Raw genomic sequence first — 19743 nt, 5'->3', positions numbered from 1 at the left:
AATTTCCAGAGGTGATTTAGAATACAGCCAGTGCGTCACTTTTTATGTAAATGAAGACCCAGCACCTTCCAACTGGGTTTATACAGCTAAGAGTACAGGGCCGCATTAGTTTGTTTAGTCTGTTTATTTTGGAAGGTACCGTGGAATCTCTTGACCTGTAACATCTCTACATAATATAAAAGAAAGGGTTGTAGAAATCCATTAGTCTGATACTGAACAGGATGTCTGTCCACCCCCACCCCCCCCATGAGTATAGTCGTATAGCTGGAGCTCTTTCTGTGTAAATGGAGAAAATTCTGACTGCTTATGATCTTGGTGCCGCTCTTGTGTGGGGAAATCAATTCATTCAGGTTATATTGAACGTTGTAGTATTCTTCTAATTAGCTCTGGATCCTAAGGCAAGCTTTTAAGTTGTTGTTAAATATTATCCCTGAGGTCTTGTTCAGGTACTATTGCAATAGTATTTTGTTTGTGTGTTGTAAAACTAACAGGATTACACTCTGCTGGTTCATACTTAAAAAACAACAACATTTGAACCTTTTTTTTAATTATTTAGATGCAGGATTTAGGTTCCAAATGTTTTTCATGCTGCTGCTGTTTTTCAGGTATTGAAACTCTACCTGTAACCACAGATTTAAACAGTGGACTTTCTGGACTTTCCCTAATATAATGATGCCATGTTTTGAAGGATTTAATTCGACTTTGATTTTAATAAGTCTTTCTGTATGCTACTAAAACCAGATTGTTTTATCATTCCACATTTTTTAATGTCTTTGATTATGACATATACATATTTATTTTTTGCTCCAGATAGCTGGATTCAATCCTTCAAACCTCATTCAAATCAAATTCACATTTCAGTTTTCAAGGGCAGTTGTCTGCAGTCCCACAGCCATGCTTGTTGTCAAATGGTTTCTATTATGTTGTTTGGTTTGGCATCTGACCTCCCTGTTCTCGACATCACTTCAGACCTTACATCCTTAAATTAGGCCTCTGTTCAATTATACATGCCTGGGTTGGAGTGTGGTGTCAAACGGCTGGCATTGAGCAGACAGGGATTAAAAAGAAAAACTGAGTCATTTACACTCGCTAGATCTCTGTTTCAAATGAGTGGAGAGTCTAAAAATAGAAGGTGATGGAATGATATGTATGCTTTACATATTTATCCAATCAAACCCACAGATGTAAACTGAAACAGCTGTATCCTCCCCCCACCCTTTAAATGTGTGCAGCTCAGACTAATACATTAAAGATTGTTCCTTGCAGACATAGCTGGGACCTTGGTTTCATTTACCCCCCCCATCATTTTATATTACATCTTGTGGTTCTGGGAAGTGCCGTCCAATGGGATTTGGATAGATTTGGAGAATTCAGCTGGCTGAATTCGATGCAGTATTGAGAATGTTCACTCCAAGTTGGGCGATGCTTTGTTTGCTTTTTTGATCGATGTCCACGTCCTCTGCTGCGCCCAGTTCATCACAGCTCCTGGTAACACAGCAGAATCTGTCAGACTTTCGAGTGTTTTACAAAAGCTCTCTGATAACAAATGCTTTAGAGGACAAACATGGGAAGAGAGTGATAAGAAAAGAGGTATTGAGCATACGGTTAAGGAGAATTTCTTTTCTGAAATTTCAATCACAGTTCTTCTTTCCCAGACAAAACCTCTTGTAAGTTACAGGAACAAAAGAAAGTAGCGAACCTAAAAATGTTTGTTTTGTGCATAGTTTTACAGAATGGCTGACTCTTCTTCACAGGCGACTCCAAATGACATGTAAGGAGCCCCACTTTAGGGTCAATACAATCAGCGCCTGCCCTCCTACTCCTTATGCCCCCCTGCCCTTCATGATAAGATATAGCCAGTTTCATTAGACTTCAGCAGGATTGGGGAACACGGCGAGATTGAGGTCCTTAGGTTTCCCGAAAGTACAGGGATTACAGAAAATCCGGAAGCATCACAGGTACAAAGAAGGGAGTTCGTGAAACGTTTCCTATCAGAAATGAGGTTGATGAGATCAGCATCTGTGTCCTGTGTTCCCTATTGACTTTTCTGCAGTGTCCCCTAGGTCCCTTTAGCCCAAACTGCAGTAGGCGAGGGACGATTGGGTTTATGGGCTTGCTGTCTAAGCACATTTCACACTCCCCCCCAAAAATAAAGTAATATGTTCTAACCTCTTCCTTAGCTTGCTGTCTAATCTCCATCTCTTTAAAGTAACTAAGACTGGAGATAATCCCTGCATTCACAAAAATACTGAATTTAGAAATAACGCTGAAAGAACTGCACTTCAGCTGAATATTTCATAAAAGAATAAAGTGCTTTTGTTTGGTGGGAGGTTTCTGCATTGTGCTGCGTGTTACCTGAGATCCCTGCCTGGTTTTAATCAGTCACAACTGGGGCGTATAGAAAAGTGTAGCATTCAGCCAGAAGCTGTAATAGACTGACCTCCTGCATCTGGAGGTGATGCACTAATACCCTGCTCTTGGCTCTGAAACTGGAATCTCCAATTCAAATGCTCAGTCTCCTTTAAAGGCATGGCTTAAGGGGGTTTAGCGCTCTCTTACCTTGGAACTTGCTTAACTGCTTACTCTGAACAGTGATTTGGCAGGAAGTGCATATAGATCTAAAGCCCTCTCAAGAAACGGACTGTTGTATCTCCAATTAAATTGAGCAGAAACTCATTGACGCATTGACACTGTACTATGTGCTTCACTTGGCTCACCCCCCACCCTCCAGGTTCTGCTATGTATTTTGTCAAGCTTGTTGTCTTCTTTTAAAACCATTCATGCCACACTGGGCGGTGATTCCCGCTCTCTGCAGTATATTTGCTTGACAACTTTCAGATCTGGAAAGTCAAGTCTCTTGATGCCGAGCATACCGACCGCAATTTACAGGAAATGGACAAAAAACAAAACTGCCAAAAATCGGAAGATAAATGAAAAGTGAGGGAACTGCATTCGGACAGTTAAATGATCTTACAGTAGAGTTGCGCACGCATATTAAGCTAACGAGAAAATGAAAAGCCCAGCTAGCGTAGGCCTCTAATACTTTAATATTCTCAATTTCATCTATACTGAACAGTGGCCATGTACTTCTGGCACATTTCTCTTAGGAATTGGTGAAGGTCCACAAGCTGATAGCATGTCTAGAATGAAATGCAATTGCAAAGCTGTGATCGAGCTCTCCTAGCTCCTGCTGACAACCTGCTTCAGTGCTACCCCACCCCTTAAGCAATCTCTGTTCACAGGCATTAAATTAAAAACTAACTAGGATTAAAGAAAAATCCTAGCTGCTCAACGATGAACGATGTACCTGACATTTACATAAATAAAGCCCTGTTCACTAACCTTTAAGCCAGGCAGGTTTTCAAAAAAGGCTCTGCTGGAATATATGTATTTTTTGTATGTGTTCATTGTTTTGTCCTGAAGATGGTGCTATGTTTCCTTGAATTTGTTTGGTCTCTCCATTTCTCTCTGATCTTTAGACTCGTCTGCTCAGCAAATTTATGAGTGTTAGTTTTTCCACTTATCAGTGGTTTTAAAGTGTTTTTCTTTTTTTTTGGGTGTGTGGGGGGGGTGTATTATATACAGTCCTATCCGTTCACATATGTAATTTTTATTTTCTTACAGAAGGGTTAGAGTAGTTCACAATCCACATGCCACAAATGAGCCAACTATCTATATCCCACTTAATATATATATATATATATATATATATATATATATATATATATATATATATATATATATAGAACACATGTGGCATTGCTGGATTTATCTGGAAATAACAGGGTAAAACTTTCTCAAAACTTCAGTGCCAGTCACTTGTGGTTTAAGATGTGCTCTTGAAAGCCTCCCTTTTATTTTCTGCGTGGCTTTTACAAATCTGAGGTTTTACAGGGATATATATATATATATAAATAAATATAGACATAAATATATATCGATGCCCTGAGGCACAAACCAAGTAAACACCATTAAAATACAATGCACAGGAAGTCCGTTAGGTAACCAGTTTGTGCTTGTCACTCTTATTTTAATCCATCAGGGCTAATCCTCCAAAGCTTACAGTCATAGTGCAGGGATAATATTTCATTTCAAGTGAGCTTGCAAACACAATTATCGTAGGAATTTTATTTTTGAAAGCTAAAGAACCCTGCTGCTGCTGTAGTTAGCAATTATTTTGAAGGTGGGTATCCTTTTGTGCTGCAATTCAGCATAATTTTTTTTTATTAGTGATCTATTTTGTATTTTAATATGCTAGCGGAGCCTCTAAGGTGTGCTGTGCTAAACGGTGTCCCCAGACAGGGGCGGACTGGGACCAAAAAATGGCCCTGGACTTTTACCCAGGGGCACGATGGCTGGTGAAGTCTGGGCAATAAAGTGCGGTCTGGTGCGGGTTGCCAAAGTGTGGTTATTGGTGTTGGTTGGTGGTTGGTGTTGGCGATGTGCGGTCTACACGGGGCGACCGGCCCACATGTGAATCGACCGGCCCACCGAACTGGACCGGGCCTTCTGGCATTTGGCATTCCAGCATTGACCGATGGCCAGTCCGCCTATGTCCCCAGATGGCCCGCCGCGGAGGTAGATGCAGAAAGCAACAACAACCTCAACAACAAAATGTCTATGTAAACGTAAAGGATCTAACCCACTTCTATAAACACCAGTTGAACACCCAGTGGAGTGGAAATGTCTGGAGAAAAGAACTGCTCTGTGACCAAAAAAAAAAGTGGTTTGCATAGACATGATTAAAATAACAACATGAAAAAAAAGATCCCTGTGGTTTCTTATCCTAGTCTCCCTTTTATGCAGAAATCGCAGAAGGTTAGCATGTATCCAAGAGAAGTGCTGTGTGATACCATGAGGGAGTCAGGTTATCATTTAGTCATTATTGCCCCTTGTCTTTGGGACCTGATCCCCATTCATATTAGCTACAGAAATGAATCTTTTAAATCTTGTTAGAAAACGTACGTGTCTGAGTCTTGCTTACGCTTGGCAGGCTTATATATTGGATAAGGTGCCCTGGGGTGCTTGCATGAAGCAGTGCGACATCAGAATACATTATTATGTATTCTGTTGTGTCAGGATTGTGCTGCTTGGAGCCTAAGTTATAATGAATTGCAGGTCTAGAACAATGACCTGAAATGCCCTATTAGCCTTTGTAAGGTTGGTGGCCCCATCTGTCCTCCTTAATTTGGCTTCCAATTTGGATCCTGCCAATCATTCATGAGCTCAGAAAGTCAGATTAGTGACTTACAGTGTAAACAGATACCAAAGTTGGGATATTGGAATATTCCATCATTGCTGCGCGGAGATGGAGTGACAGGGAGAGTGAGTTCAGCAAAACCGCGGCACATGGAGATGAAAATATATTGGGCACATTCTTCTGTGCATTTACAATTTACACTGAAAAGCCGTACAGCGTCAGTAGCGTAGGTTATTTCAATTCTCTGCATCCTTGGCTGTTTCTTTTCATCTAAACCAACATCCCGTGGGGTGTTTGGTGAAATCAAACAAGATGAATGCAATGCTTTTCTGTTACCTTTATGTTAAGATCCACCGAACCGCTCTCCTTCTGATCTGCGCGGAATTGGAAATTGTATGTGATACGGGGAGCATCATTTCAAGTGAAAATAGGAGCCAGTATCCTGCTACCCTGAGGGAGAATTTTATAGCAAGTTTCCATATCCTCCAACAGCACATATTGACAGTTGCTATGAAAAATACAGGAGTATGAACAGCAAAGGTTACTGCCTTTACCCCAACTAAGAAATTGTGTTCTGTAATGAAATAATTAATAAATCACCAGCTGTCTATTTATGTTTCAGTATGGAAAAAAAAGTCTTACATAAAATATTTTTATGAAACACCACAGCAAACAGAATGAAATGCCTCTAATCACATTTGATACATATTAACAAACCTCCCTTTTTATCTGAAAAGGTAATATGTTCATTTAGGAGCTAAATGGTCTTCAGTCTATTTGATCTGGACAGATAACAAACATTATTCTAAGAAATGTCTGTTCCCTGTCAAATACAGTTTCCCTGTACATCCCATGTTTTCATTCCAGTGTCGCAAATGTGCTTGTTTATTCAAAAGCCCCAGGCTCCTGCACAGACTATAATATTAATAGGGACACTAATATAGTAACCTATTGCATTTAATAAATGTAAATTCAGTGGTGGGGGAGGGTTAATTTCAAATGCAGTATTTTGCTGGAAGTCTGAGGAGTTGCATGTGTTTCAGGAGAGACCATGGAAATGTTGCTGCTTTGTACATTGTTAACTGAAACCATCATGGACGCTAAAATGTGCAAAAGATTGCACTGAAGCAAAAATGCTCCTCGATGTATGACCTGCTGATCTCAACACAAAGCCCCAGCATAATTTGATAATTGTTTGCCTGGTTGGAATGGGGTGATTGAATCCACCTTGGACAGTAGTCAAAAGAAAACAGGACCATATAGTCTTCAAAACTCCAGGGAGCTGTACTCAGTGTCGGCCAGAGCCAATAGGGAAGGGAGTCCTCAGATTATTATTGCCTTGGAAAGCACACTTCATGGAGGAATGAAAACAAAAGGCTTGTCACTTATAGTGCTCTGGCCAACCATTAGGTCAACACTAATATGGTATTATTAGTTTGTGTTTTGAGATTGATATGTTTTCTTTTCTTTTCTTACTTAACATTTTTAATGTGAGTTTGTTGTCTGTGTTTGGGGGGCGTTCTCAGGTATTTTGATCCAACCAATCCTTCATTCAAGAATATGTGCTTCTTCCCTTTAAATATAAAACTCTCTAATGCCCTAGATTTTAGTATAAATTAGGGCACTTGAGCATGTTATACACAATGTATGTGGTACTGTAAATGATTATGTACTGGATGTATGAAAAATCGCATCATTGAGAGAGAGAGAGAGAGAGAGAGAGAGAGAGAGAGAGAGAGAGGAGTCTTGTTCAGTTGACCAAAGGGCTTTGTATTATATTTTTGCCCCCCTTGTGGTATAAGGATTTTAATGATTCAAGATGACTCTACCATTAAAAGCTGATGTCCACTGTAGTGTGAGCCTCGCATATATTTGTATATGTGTGTCCAGTGTTGCTTTTAAACTTTTAAACTCCTTTTAGAAATGTTCCATAATTGACCATTTTAAACTAGGGCTTGTGTTTTGCACACGGGTTTGTGTGCAGTCATCTCTTTTTAACACCCCTTTGGACTTTGGGAGCATGTACAGTAACCGAAGTACACCTGACTTGTAATGGTGTGCTGAGAAGCATCTACATTTCCCATGTAGAAAAATGAAGACTTGTGGGACACCTTCATTCCTGCTTTAAGAATGATTTCCAGTCTATTGCCCTGTGTTGGTAACACTTGTTGTTTCATTTCTGTGCACAGCTCAAGCAAGTCCACCAGGTGGCGCTGTCCTCCATCAGCTACATTGGGTGCTCCATCTCCATTTTCTGCTTGACCATCACCCTGGTCACCTTTGCCATTCTCTCGTGAGTATTGTCCTGCGTGACGACTTCATGTGCCTGTCAGTCACACCCTGCATGAAACATACACAGTAATTATGAAACAGTGGTTCCTAGGATAAACTGAACTTCCTTTTTGTGTATTTGTAAAAGTGTCCAATGTGAATGCTTTGTATTCCAAATTGACTTTTTCTCATAGCTTTGCTTTTTGCATTTTTGGGGGGTTTACTTTATTACACAAACACCAGCTGCATTTTTCTGCTTGACATTATCACTGCAGCTTCTTGTATTCGTACTGATTAAAGAATGCGGTATGGTACTGTTAGCAAAATTTGATTATGAAGTGTTTTCAGGGAAGCTGGGCCAAATATCATCCAAACCCAAATTATAATCGTAATAGGTTTCATTGTTAAAGTTAATTGAATTTTCAAAGAGAAAAAGCCCTATGACTGGATTCTGGTGGTTCATTTTTCTTCTCATTACACTTTGCCAGCAATTTATTTGGTTTAAATGCATTAATAAATACTAATCGTTGGAAACAAATGAATCATGGAATCTCATTAAGGAGGATGTACCCTTGTATTAGAACAGAGCTACGCTGCTTAGACATTTGGTTTCATTTTGGAACGTGAAATGGTGTATTGTACAAATGCGCCTGGATCCACAAATGTTAATACATATAGAATTAATTGAGTAATTTAAAAAAGCTGGGAGATTTGATTTATTGGGGAAGGGAATGGGATGGTTGTCATAGTGAAATGTTTTTAATGCTGGTGAAGGCAAAAGCTCCTTAAAAGCAGTTTATTTGTCTAGGCACAGCACCGTGGTCCCACTTGTAACTGTAGCTATGAACATTTAAAGGGATGCACTAAATATTCAACATTCAATCTGCTTAAATGATGAGAGCTGTGCCTCTTTGCTGCTCATTTGCAGATCTGTGAGCACCATTCGCAACCAGCGCTACCACATTCATGCCAACTTGTCCTTTGCTATCCTTGTGGCTCAGATCCTGCTGTTGATCAGCTTCCGATTTGAATCAGACACGGTAAGTAGATACCTCACTACACCTCTGTGCTAGCACAATCCCTTTTCATTAGCGGTTCACCCTCTAGATGCTTTGTAGGGTTGAGGTGAGGACTCTGAGCACGAAATGCTTTCCACACTATTTTCCCTGAACCACTAACCTCCCAGCTTTGTGTCATGGTGTCTTACTGTGTTTGTAGATGTTTATGCCCTTATCATACAATTGCAGGGATGCTGACAACACACAGCTGTCCAAAGTACACCCTGGCTGTTATGGTGCCCATTCACATTAAGTCTGCATACTGAGAGAGTAGCTTTTCGATTTTTTTTTTAAACCATACACAAAAAAACAATATCAGAAAACTAGTGATTATTTGAACTGTTCCTAAGCAGATCGCATAATCATTCCTATCATTTCAGATAGTGTTTCCAAACCACAAATAAAAATAGGTCTCAAGACCAGTATTATGAAGAACACTTTATTGCACTGGCACAAAACCACAAAGAAAAAATATTCAGCTTACATTTTTATTGTATTATTATTATTATTATTATTATTATTATTATTATTATTATATTTTCCCTATGTGTAGGTGTCTTCTTTGCTCTTTTTCCAGCACTTAAATTGCACACATATGCCTAAATCTGTGTTGATATGGTCTATCTCTGGAAAACCAGAAAGCAATATTTATATGTATTTATTTATGTATTTATTTTCCCACTAGGACAAAGATCTTATAACATGTTTCTTCAATGTAAGTTAGTCACAACATACATTGGAAAATTGGAAGAGTGTTCCAGAATCATTATTGACTCATCTCTCCCTCAGAATGAAGACCCTATCTGTCTTGCATTTGGATTAATTGATTTTGTGTAGTAAACCAAAATCCAGGAGCTGTCGGTTGTGGCACAGCTAAATTAGCTAATAATTTTTTTTTTAAACTCAGGAAGAGCTCCTGCCCTACAGTGAGCCAGCTGTAGAGGAACACTCAATTGCACGCTGCTGTGTGGCCCTCAGTCATAAAGATCTCTTGAGTTATTTAGGGTATGTTTTAATTAACTGAAGTAGGAATGTGTTTTTTGAGGCATTATTTTAACTTCGGCTATTTTTTTGTGGAGAAAAAGCTTACTGAAAGAGTTTCAGAATTTCTGCCAAATCCAGTCAGAGGAATTTTATTTTGCAATGAAACTGCAGCTAACATATTTTTTCTTCTCTTATGTGTGAAGGCAAATAAGCAGACTTATCAGTGCCTCTTGGACTTTTGCAGGTGTGGGAGGGGTTATGTTTTAATGATACAATAACAGATTTCATATGATTATTTTATGATGCACTAAACTATTACTATGTAATTGCTGTGTTATTACTAGTTTTGCCCCCCAAAGAGATCTATACACCTAATACAGGAGATCTGTACACCTGGACATCCTTTTGGAAGTGCGTGTTCTTGCTCATGACAGATGATACTTCAGTTGCTAAACTTTTTTTTCACCTCTCTTGGATCTAGCTAAACATAAATATAAAAATAAATCACATACAAAAAAAACCTCAGTATTTATTCTTAGCATATGATGCTCTGTGTTAAACATCCCCAGGCTGTCTGCAGCCCACTCTCTTCAAAATGCCGTCCCATGTTTCCGCCTTCAGACAGGGAGCAATGTGAGTCTAGAGTGCTTTTGTGCAGTTTGGACTGTCTGTGAGACTGCCGGGACTACCCTTGAGAATGGTCTCCAGTTGCTGTTACCTTGCAGAAGTAAATTGGTCTGTGGTTTTAGGATTCAGTTTCTCTCCATGCAATCTGCAGTTAGCTTGAACATAAACCTGCATTACAGAAGTCTTATGAGTCACAGTATTTGTTCATAGGATTAACTGAATTATTTTGACAAAATAGCAACAACAATAATAGAATGCAGTACTAACATACTTGGTTTCTTTCTTTTTATATACATATTTGTTTAGTATGGTTTCTTTTTAATTTTCATGAAAAAATTACAAATTTATTATATGAGTTTGTCCCTTACGTCAGCTTACTTGTCATATCTACTTGATGTTACATATGTGCAGTCTGGCTAGGCGTTGAAAACAATTGAGTGCAAAGCTGATTAGATCCAATGGTGGCAATAATGCAAATATGTGGATACATTCACAAAATAAACAAGGCATTGATTAAATAATGAGACCTATTAATAATTGTGAGAAACTGTATTGTTGGTTGAGGTATCTTTAATTACATGTACTCCAGTGGCAGAATGCTTTAATTATTTTGGAACAGAACACTTTCTCAATTTGAATGCAGCCTGTGATATCTTTAATACTTTGTTTTGTGTAGTTTAGTTGGAAAATCTTGATAAGTGGGGTTGATTTTAATGAATCTTCACAGTAGACAAATCTCATTACCGCCCCCCCCCACCACCATGATACAGAACAGTTGATTTTTTTCTGCCACTGTTTTACCAAACTAACTTGTAGAGAAAAAGACAGCAGTATTCGTTCTCCACACATGCTGTTTTTGTCTATAGTTCCTGAGTTGTATCATTAGTTTGTTATGTCATTTCCTGATTGTACACAACCACACGGAATGGAATTGCATTTTTTTTTTAACCCTATGAATGGACTCAATAAGACTCCTAAGGGCATCTCTGAAGGCCCGGCTCCTCTGTCACAATTTCAGCCCGTCTGATTTAGATTTTGATTCTGCTGCTCATTTTAATGACAGCCATCGAATGGAATGAGGACATGCTTTGTATTTACAGAAATTCATGTGGAGTGTTTGTATCTGGTGACATTGATCAAACAGGGGAGCATAAAAAAGCCAGGATAAATGTTTGACAAATGCTGCAATAACAATGTGTATGTTGTTGTACTTTAGAGATGACTAAGTTCAACCAATAACAAGATGAAATCTGAAAGATACACTTCTAAGTGACTTTACTCCCCAACCCTACTTGTTATTTTATAGCTTCCCTGCAAGATTATGGCTATTCTCCTTCACTTCTTCTTCTTGAGTGCCTTTGCTTGGATGCTGGTGGAGGGCCTTCATCTTTACAGCATGGTGATCAAAGTGTTCGGGTCTGAAGAGAGCAAGCACTTCTATTACTATGGGATAGGCTGGGGTAAGTCCCTGCTGTTTCTAGCTTGTGGGGGGAAATGGGATCTGTGCCCTCTTTTGGGTTCAATTAAGAGCTTTTTTTGTTTGTGTTTTTCACCTCATTCTTCTATAAGATTCACATATGGCATCTGCTGTATGTCTGGTGCCTCCATGTGGCTCGTTTGGTTGAAGTTTTTGCATTTTTATATACTTCCAGATTAGGAGTTGTTCACGTATAAATTTCACGTATACATTTGAAAACGTCAATCCTTCATACAGGCAATAAACTATGAATACTGTGGGATGCTTTTATTGACTATTTTACTACAATTTTCATACTTTGATATGATTGATCGTTAATTCACACCACCGTGTGTTAAAGCGCAGACTTATTCATTATTGATTTATGTTTCGCGTAGGCACATTGAGACTTCAAATGCGATTAGTTCTCCATAGCAAAAAGACCAGCCGCATGTGAAATCCTGCACTGACAGCCGATGGTTATTGTGCTGCAATATACAGTGAAATCTGGGAGCAGCATACATTATATATTAGAAAACAAAATCTGAGGTATTGAGCAGTGTGAAAGCGCAATAGTGCTTTCATATTGCATTCAATATTTACAGCTGGGACAGAAAGGTGCTCTTAGTTGTGTTCTGTTCTGTGCAGAGTTGTAAATTAGTGTCTTTATGTCTGGTTTCTTTTAAATCTGTCTGACTGGCTTTCATCTGCTGTTGTATCAAGCATGAGAGATACACAAATTAGGCCATGATGCCCGAGTCCTTTGTTATTAATGCAATGGAACATCAAAACTGTAATGGAAAACCAACTTGAAGGTGCACGCTTTAATAGAATCTGTAATGAAGTGCACAGGTAGGAAGTTCAATAGATGAAGATAGTGGGGGAGAGAAGAGTAAAGTTATAATGTACTACCTGAAGTAGTGTTCTACTTTTTGGCTTAGGTAACAATATTTGATGTAGAAAATCCCACAACGCGAATTACAATGATGGAGATACGGCACTTGTGTTTAATTGTCTTTCTTTCTATGAATCCTTTATCCGTGAGTCCATGTCTACTTAATTAACCATAATTAACGGAAGATGGGGGAGGGAAACCCCTTTTGATAAAACATGAAAAATAGTGTGAGGACACAGTATTAGTTAGGCTTAAAATACAGGTTTTTTTCTTCTGAAACAGGCCTTGTGTTTAGTTGTCATTACCAGCGTCGCTAAGTCATTTCTAAAATCTGTTAAATGCAAACAGAAGACAATGGCAGCTGGATTTGAATCCCACAGAGCCAACATGAATAATTAAAGCCATGTATCACTCCTGCGGTGGATATGAAAGAGTAGCTGAACACAGAACTAAGATAATCCTTTACAATTGGCATGACTTGTGGCAGCTTTTCAAGTGATGTTTTGACAGCACTGTCCAGGACAACTCCCATTTGTTGCCAATTTTACTGGTTAAATGCGGTTTCCACGGTACTGACCAATGCAGGAACAGTATACAGGCACTTTGTCCTTGTTGTGGACGCAGACAAAGCCAGTATTCTGAGACATCATTCCAAATACACCTGTCTTGAGAAATGTACTCTTCACTATCACTTTACTGCCTATGAGGCTTCTTCACCATAACAAGGTGTGACAAAAATAAAGCAATCTTTCTTTTTCTTTCTCTCGTGCAGATAAAAGATCCATTTGGTAATATTTGCAAAAAACAGAGCTGTTTATTCTGCTCATTTAGTTTCCCTTAGCACTATTTTAGAAGGGACACTACTGTTCACACTTAATGATAGACATTGCCATTTATTTTATGGCGTCAGCACGTTCTAAAAATGAGTGTCCTATTTGGATAAACTTTTCACTGCATGACTGAGGTTTGAGGAGTGCTGAGTTGACACCATGAGGATTGATCAGTGTCTTTCGGTCGCTCTGAGACGAATGCTCTTTACAGTTTGCATAAGCATGTCCAATTAAAAGCCGTTTAAAATGAGATTAATAAAGTAGAGAGGAATAGTAATAAGCTTTTGTTCTCCTACATCTAGATGAGCTTCATTGTTCACGCTTGACAAGGCTTCATTTTTCTTTTTAATGTGCAAAGGGAGGGAGACCTTGAAAAAATATTGAATACATTTAAAGGAATAATCATAATAAACAAATACATCTGTGAAATGTGTTGTATATTCTCGTCTTCTGTCATTCATTACATTTTAATGTTTATCGTGAAGCATCTGAAATCCACAGAGATGCTGAGCTGACTCGGACTAGATACGCCAAACTGCCAGCAACAGTGAGATTAAAACTTTGTGCTAAATAGGCCATGTCTTATCCTTGCTTATGGGGGTCTCTGGCCATTTTATTTGAGCCTGCCTATGTCTTTGCATTGGAGACCAATTTGAAACATATAAATATGTGTATTACAGAGAGAAATACACTGGAGATCTCCGTGGCTCTCAACGGGCAAAGGAATGCACTGCATTTGGCAGACAATCTGGCAGTCAGTGTGCCTTTCCCACATGTTTTACTGATTATTTGGGATGAGTAATTTTAATCTTTTTTGCAAACCTATTTAGCATTTTTGTTGCCAAAAGCAAACAATGCACAATTTCGTCCAGCTGTGTTTACTAATAGCCAATAGATAATAATAGCTACTGCTACTAAGTGTACTCCCCATTTATTTGCCTTTAAAGTTTATATTTATATCCAGCAAATGTCCTCAATCTTCAGTTTTTTTTTTCTTCCGTTTTCAAAATGGCAAAACAATGTCGTCTTGGAATTGTGCAGCCAAAAGGATTAAAAAAAGATGCATTTATTAGTAAGCATGAGACTTTCTGCTTTTTTCTGCCTGTTGTTTTTCTTTCCCTAACCCATGTATCATATTGTTCTAGGTTCTCCTCTTGTGATCTGCATTGTTTCTGTCACATCAGCCCTGGACAGCTATGGCAAAGAAGGAAAGTAAGTAAGAAATAAAAACTCTCTCTCTCTTTCTCTCTCTCTCTCTCTCTCTCTCTCTCTCTCTCTATATATATATATATATATATATATATATATATATATATATATATGTCGTCATCATCACCATCAACCCATATCGATCCACTGCTGGATGAAGGCATCCTCAAGATGTTTCCACTTACTTCGATCTACAACTTCGCTTTTCCAATCTGCAAAGTTTATTATTTCATCTTCCCGTCTTTTATGTGGTCATCTTCTAGGTCTTTTTTATCTGTTGGGATCCATCCAATAGCTTCCTTTGTCCATCTTTGATCTGATCTTCTTGCAATGTGTGCGTTCCATTGCCATTTAAACATTATATATATATATATATATATATATATATATATATATATATATATATATATATAATTTTCACATCCTATATTCTGTTGATGGAATGTCTCTATTTCTGCATTAGCTTGTTAAATATAATCCCTATTGATCTGCAGTAGCTGTGTTTTTTGATGTTTGGGAGTTGGTTTTCAGTAAGCTGACAGAAAATAGCCAGCAGAAACCTTCTCCTCTGTTGTAGGATATGGGGGATTGAAAAGTAAAGGTAGGTGCTTTCATGTCTCCATTTTTATAATGCTGTGGGATTTATAGACTCTCTGGCTGACTGCCACCCTGCTTCTTTGAATGACCTGAATTGTTGCCAAGTAAGAAGGTTTATTTTAGGGAAAAAAATGAAATGAACAGAGGGAAGGGGAAGTGCCATCTATTTCATATTAACAAGAAATATTCGGCATTGGCATGGTAACATCAACGTATGTTAAGAACTGGAAATGGGGCCTTTTTGTTATTTTACCCACAATGAGCTATGATTTGCAGTGTGCCCCTGAATTTCCTCTGAATCAGTGTATGGACCTGTAATTCAATCCGCTCCCACTGCCTTCACCAAAACAGATCACGTTATATTCCTCCCCAGGTCAGACAAAGCATGTCAGCTCACCCATGGAGTGGATGTTGATCGAAATGAGCCCGTAGGCTCCCCTGACTGAGTCAGTTGTGAGGTGATCTAGTTATGTGCCCCATCACCTTGGGCATAGAGGAGCAAAAGCAATACTGTGTAACACAATATGATGTACTGTTTTTTTTTTGTTTGGGGGGGGGGATTCTGCTACCCTGTCAATCAACAAAACAAATTAATATAATAACCTCTGAGACATGATGGACTTAATCTCAGGTCAACCTAGAGGCTTCAATGACAAGCTGTGGCAGTGAAAAGAGGTATCAGTTTGAAATGCGGGGGCAGTTGCAAGGCTGTAGAAGCATGGTGACACAGCCTGCATTGATGCAATACACACCACAGGGGCCAGGTGAGCTCATCCTGTGACTTCTGCACCGTGACAGTGTGGGGCTCGAGGGCAACATGCTACAGTGCTTCATGTGGATAGGTTGCTCTGAGATGATCCTCCTTGCTGCATGTCTTCAGATAAATGGATGCCCACTTTGGACTGTTTTACAACCCAGCTGTGAAGGAGAGGAACTTCAATAATCCGCTCATCTGGCACTGAACCTGATCTTTTGATGAGTTAATCTGCGTATAGCTTTCCTTTGACAGAAAATAAAAGACGGAGCAACCAAGACCCACAAACACTCGTGAACCCACAACTGAATCTGCAATTAATATGGCCCATCGTGTGCAGGGATCTAAAAGCTCCTTGAGGAAATAATGAGACTGCAGTGTAACGCTCTCAGAATTACACTTTGCTTGTAAAAATTAAAATATCAGCCAAATGGGATGCAACCTGCCACTGCATGTGTACCACTTATCTTCACTGAAGATATAGACGTATCGAAAATGTTAATTCAGATATTCAAAGCCTGATTGAACCTTGTTGAAATCAGCCCATACTTCTTTGTTTGGGAGAGACTAGAATTGATTTGATATCCACTGTTAATTAAAGCTCAAGTTTCTTTGTCCCTCGACATAATGCAGCCCCAAGGGTTTTAAGTTGGAAGAATTCATTAATGTATGTAGTTGAGATTAATACCATTATTAATAGTACTGCCGCTTCAATTTCTGCACGCTTTTTAAATGGAAGTTTGAAAATACATCCGGAGAAAATGAGTTTGCATATATTGGAGAAACGCTCTCTCTGCCACATGTATTCCACAGACACTGCGCCCTGAAACCATCAAAATACATTCAATTTATCTTCCTGCCAAAGGAGCTCAAATCCCAAACAGTGACTTTGGGTTTAGAGAAGGATAAATTAAATGATAATGAAGAATAACTGTGTATTTGTTGTGTGGATACAGCTGGGTAAACAGCTAATCCCCCATCCACTGTGAAACACATCCAAAGTGCAGATGGATTAATTACCCCCCTCCCCTCCACTAGAAATTAAAGTTTAATTAATGTTGCAAAATAACGGCAAACTAAACAAGTTGTAATATCAAAACAATTGCTGTTACAGACTTGTATTCTTTAGGGTCCAGTAAGAAATGAGAGTAATTTCCATATAGAATTGCTGAACAGTACAAACATATTCTGTGATGTTTAACCTGTGCTGTGCTGCAGCAAACTGTGGTGGGTTAATTACGTATCTTTAGTAAATAATAATACAAATTGTGTTGAGGAGGTTTCGTAGATTACACTGATATTGTTCTATTATTTCATTTGTCTGCCTAAAGTTGAAGTGTGAAAAGAAAAAACATGCTCACGACAGTAGCTGGATTGGAGAAATGTTTGGAGAGAAATCTCAGGGTGTAATTTGGCAGAAAATAGCCCGGGTTTATATCACAGTCATCCCTGTCTTACTCTGCTGTAACCAACTGACAGTTGAGCTGATCAAAGTGAGAGGTTGGTTGAGGAGACAAAAATGGATGCTTTACTTGAAAGCTATATTACCCATGTTGTCTCTGGAAATTTACTCACATTCAGTCAAATATGTTTTTAAAGATATATATATATATATATAAAACATATATTTAATTTGTTTGCTCGTTTACATCAACACTGTCCATGTTGTGCGACTGCTGTGGTAATTAATCCAGTAAAAAATAAATGAAGGAATCATTCGTAAAAGTCAATTCTTTCCACTTTATTTCATCTGATGATAATTGTTTATTAATCTGAGGAAAAATGGCCAAACTAAAATGGCCAACTCTGCCTCCAACCAACACTTTGTCCTTGTCTCTTGTCACAGCTGCTGGCTCTCCCTTCAGAATGGAGCGATATGGGCTTTTGTTGCTCCAGCACTTTTTGTAATTGTGGTAAGAAAACTTGTTTTTTATTTTTTATTCTGTAAGCAGGTGTAAATCAATAGAATGTTTTGTGCTTATGAACATTTTAAAATCTTGTCATTTATGTCAGACTAAAGCAAAATACATCCTCTTCTGGGCTACTGATGACCATATTCTACAGGGCAGACAGATTAATCTACCCCTAATGAATGTGTGAATAACAGAAAGGAAATCTAATGACATTTATGTTGTCTGTATTGCTATTACCCATGCACTCCCCAGATCAAAGAGGAAGCTGATGGATTGAATCCACAAGTTGATCCTGATAAGAGACTCTGCCCCTATTATCCTATTATCTGCGAGTGTGATATATGAAGGGCATGTGGAAGGAGACTCCAGCTCCTTTAGAAATCTTTACACGAGATCCATTCCTGTAGCGTACGCAAAAAATGATTTTGTTCTGGGTCTAAAATGTGTGTCAACAAAAATAATATCTCAAGTGTGAAGATGGTCATTGGATAAGGAGATCGGTTTCATTTCATTACCATATAAAGTACCTCTGTATAAAATTCATTTTGATCCATCCCGTTTAATAAGCGAATAGCCGGACTGGCACAGCAACTGAATAATGTTCTATCCACTTGAATAAATGGTCTCTTTTCTGCATTTCCATATCAGTAAAAGGCACTGTGAAGACTGCGCCAACGTTGTGTTTCAATTGATTTTGTCAATGTGTGTGTGTCAGTGTGTAAACGCTGGTATGGATTTATATAACTCCACTCATTCTTGTTTTCATAGCTCCAATTCTTGATTTTTTCACCTGTGAATAATTTCTTAAATGATGCTGTTATGTCCACTTTGTGTTTAATTTGCACCAAGGCCGGAGTGCAGCATGCCTTTGAAGCACAAAGGAATCACTGTCTCCAAGCACAAACCAAAGCTAAACAGAACCTCTTTTTAACATTTATTTAGAGATAACTTTTCCTCCAGCTTTGATGGTGTGGATTAGAGTTGTTTTGCTGATGATAGTAGTGATGACAGTTATTATTGTTCACTTTTACTTCGACAACTGCTACAAAAACTAATGATCACCATCAGTGTTTTTGTCATCATCATCATATTTATGAAAGATGTGGTGCCACACTTTTTCTTCTTGTTTTTTATGATGTGGAAAACATTTGAAAATCTCTATCTGTTTTCATCAGGTAAACATCGGCATCCTGATAGCTGTAACGAGAATCATCTCCAGAATTAGTGCTGATAACTACAAGGTACACGGAGATGCCAACGCAGTCAAGTGAGTCTTTTCCCTTCCTTACACAAAACAATGGATATGCATCTTTTGTTTATGCTTTCACCGTGCACAGTTCTGTTGGAAATGCAGTTTGGAGCAGAACAATGAAGATATTAATCTTACTGATTAGTTCAAAGTCACATTAAAACTATCAAATGGACTGATAAAATCACAGCCTGAAAGGAAAGATTTAGTTTATTTTAGAATAGTCATTCATATTTATTTTTTCATTATTAGCTTGATTAGTTTTGGTTGTTTTTGTTATTGTTACAGATGTAGAGGCAATTTATAATTTGACACATTATACCAGTGTGTATATGATTTTGGATTAGGCTAAAAGTTAAACATTGACAGTATCGAGATGAATATGTTTCTGTTAGGAATAATGTCTGAGCTATGAAGAACACTGGAAAAATACAAGAGCCCAAATGCCATCTCTGTCAGAGATCCGAGTGGGATGCCAAGACATGCGTGTATGTTTTTGGGGACAGGGATGGTTATTGCATCAAAAGCCTCAATCAAAAAACATCCCTGTGTTATTAATATTAGCAATTAATTTGGAATAAGATTCAATGTAGCCAGATTAATGGAAGTCTAACTTCTATTAAGGGTTTCAGAGAGATGTCAATTTGTGTGGCTGGCAGGTGCTAATATAGGACATAGACTGATTTCTGGATATATGCTA

The 19743-nt window shown here is 38.4% G+C and overlaps 1 protein-coding gene across 3 annotated transcripts in view; it reads left to right on the top strand.

Moving 5' to 3' along the window:
- adgrd1 (adhesion G protein-coupled receptor D1) overlaps positions 1-19743 on the top strand; it is a 73902-nt gene that overhangs the window by 37181 nt on the left and 16978 nt on the right. For all 3 annotated transcript variants that reach the window (XM_066689537.1, XM_066689535.1, XM_066689534.1), the window contains 6 exons: positions 7390-7493; positions 8400-8511; positions 11447-11600; positions 14467-14533; positions 17728-17794; positions 18970-19061. In XM_066689537.1, the coding sequence (XP_066545634.1) occupies positions 7390-7493; positions 8400-8511; positions 11447-11600; positions 14467-14533; positions 17728-17794; positions 18970-19061 (596 nt within the window). The remainder of the gene's footprint in view (positions 1-7389; positions 7494-8399; positions 8512-11446; positions 11601-14466; positions 14534-17727; positions 17795-18969; positions 19062-19743) is intronic.

Source organism: Amia ocellicauda, chromosome 17 (genome assembly GCF_036373705.1).
Source record: "Amia ocellicauda isolate fAmiCal2 chromosome 17, fAmiCal2.hap1, whole genome shotgun sequence".
Classification (NCBI taxonomy): Eukaryota; Metazoa; Chordata; class Actinopteri; order Amiiformes; family Amiidae; genus Amia; species Amia ocellicauda.
Note: the sequence above shows the minus strand (reverse complement) of the source record. Positions and strands in the feature narration are given on the sequence as shown.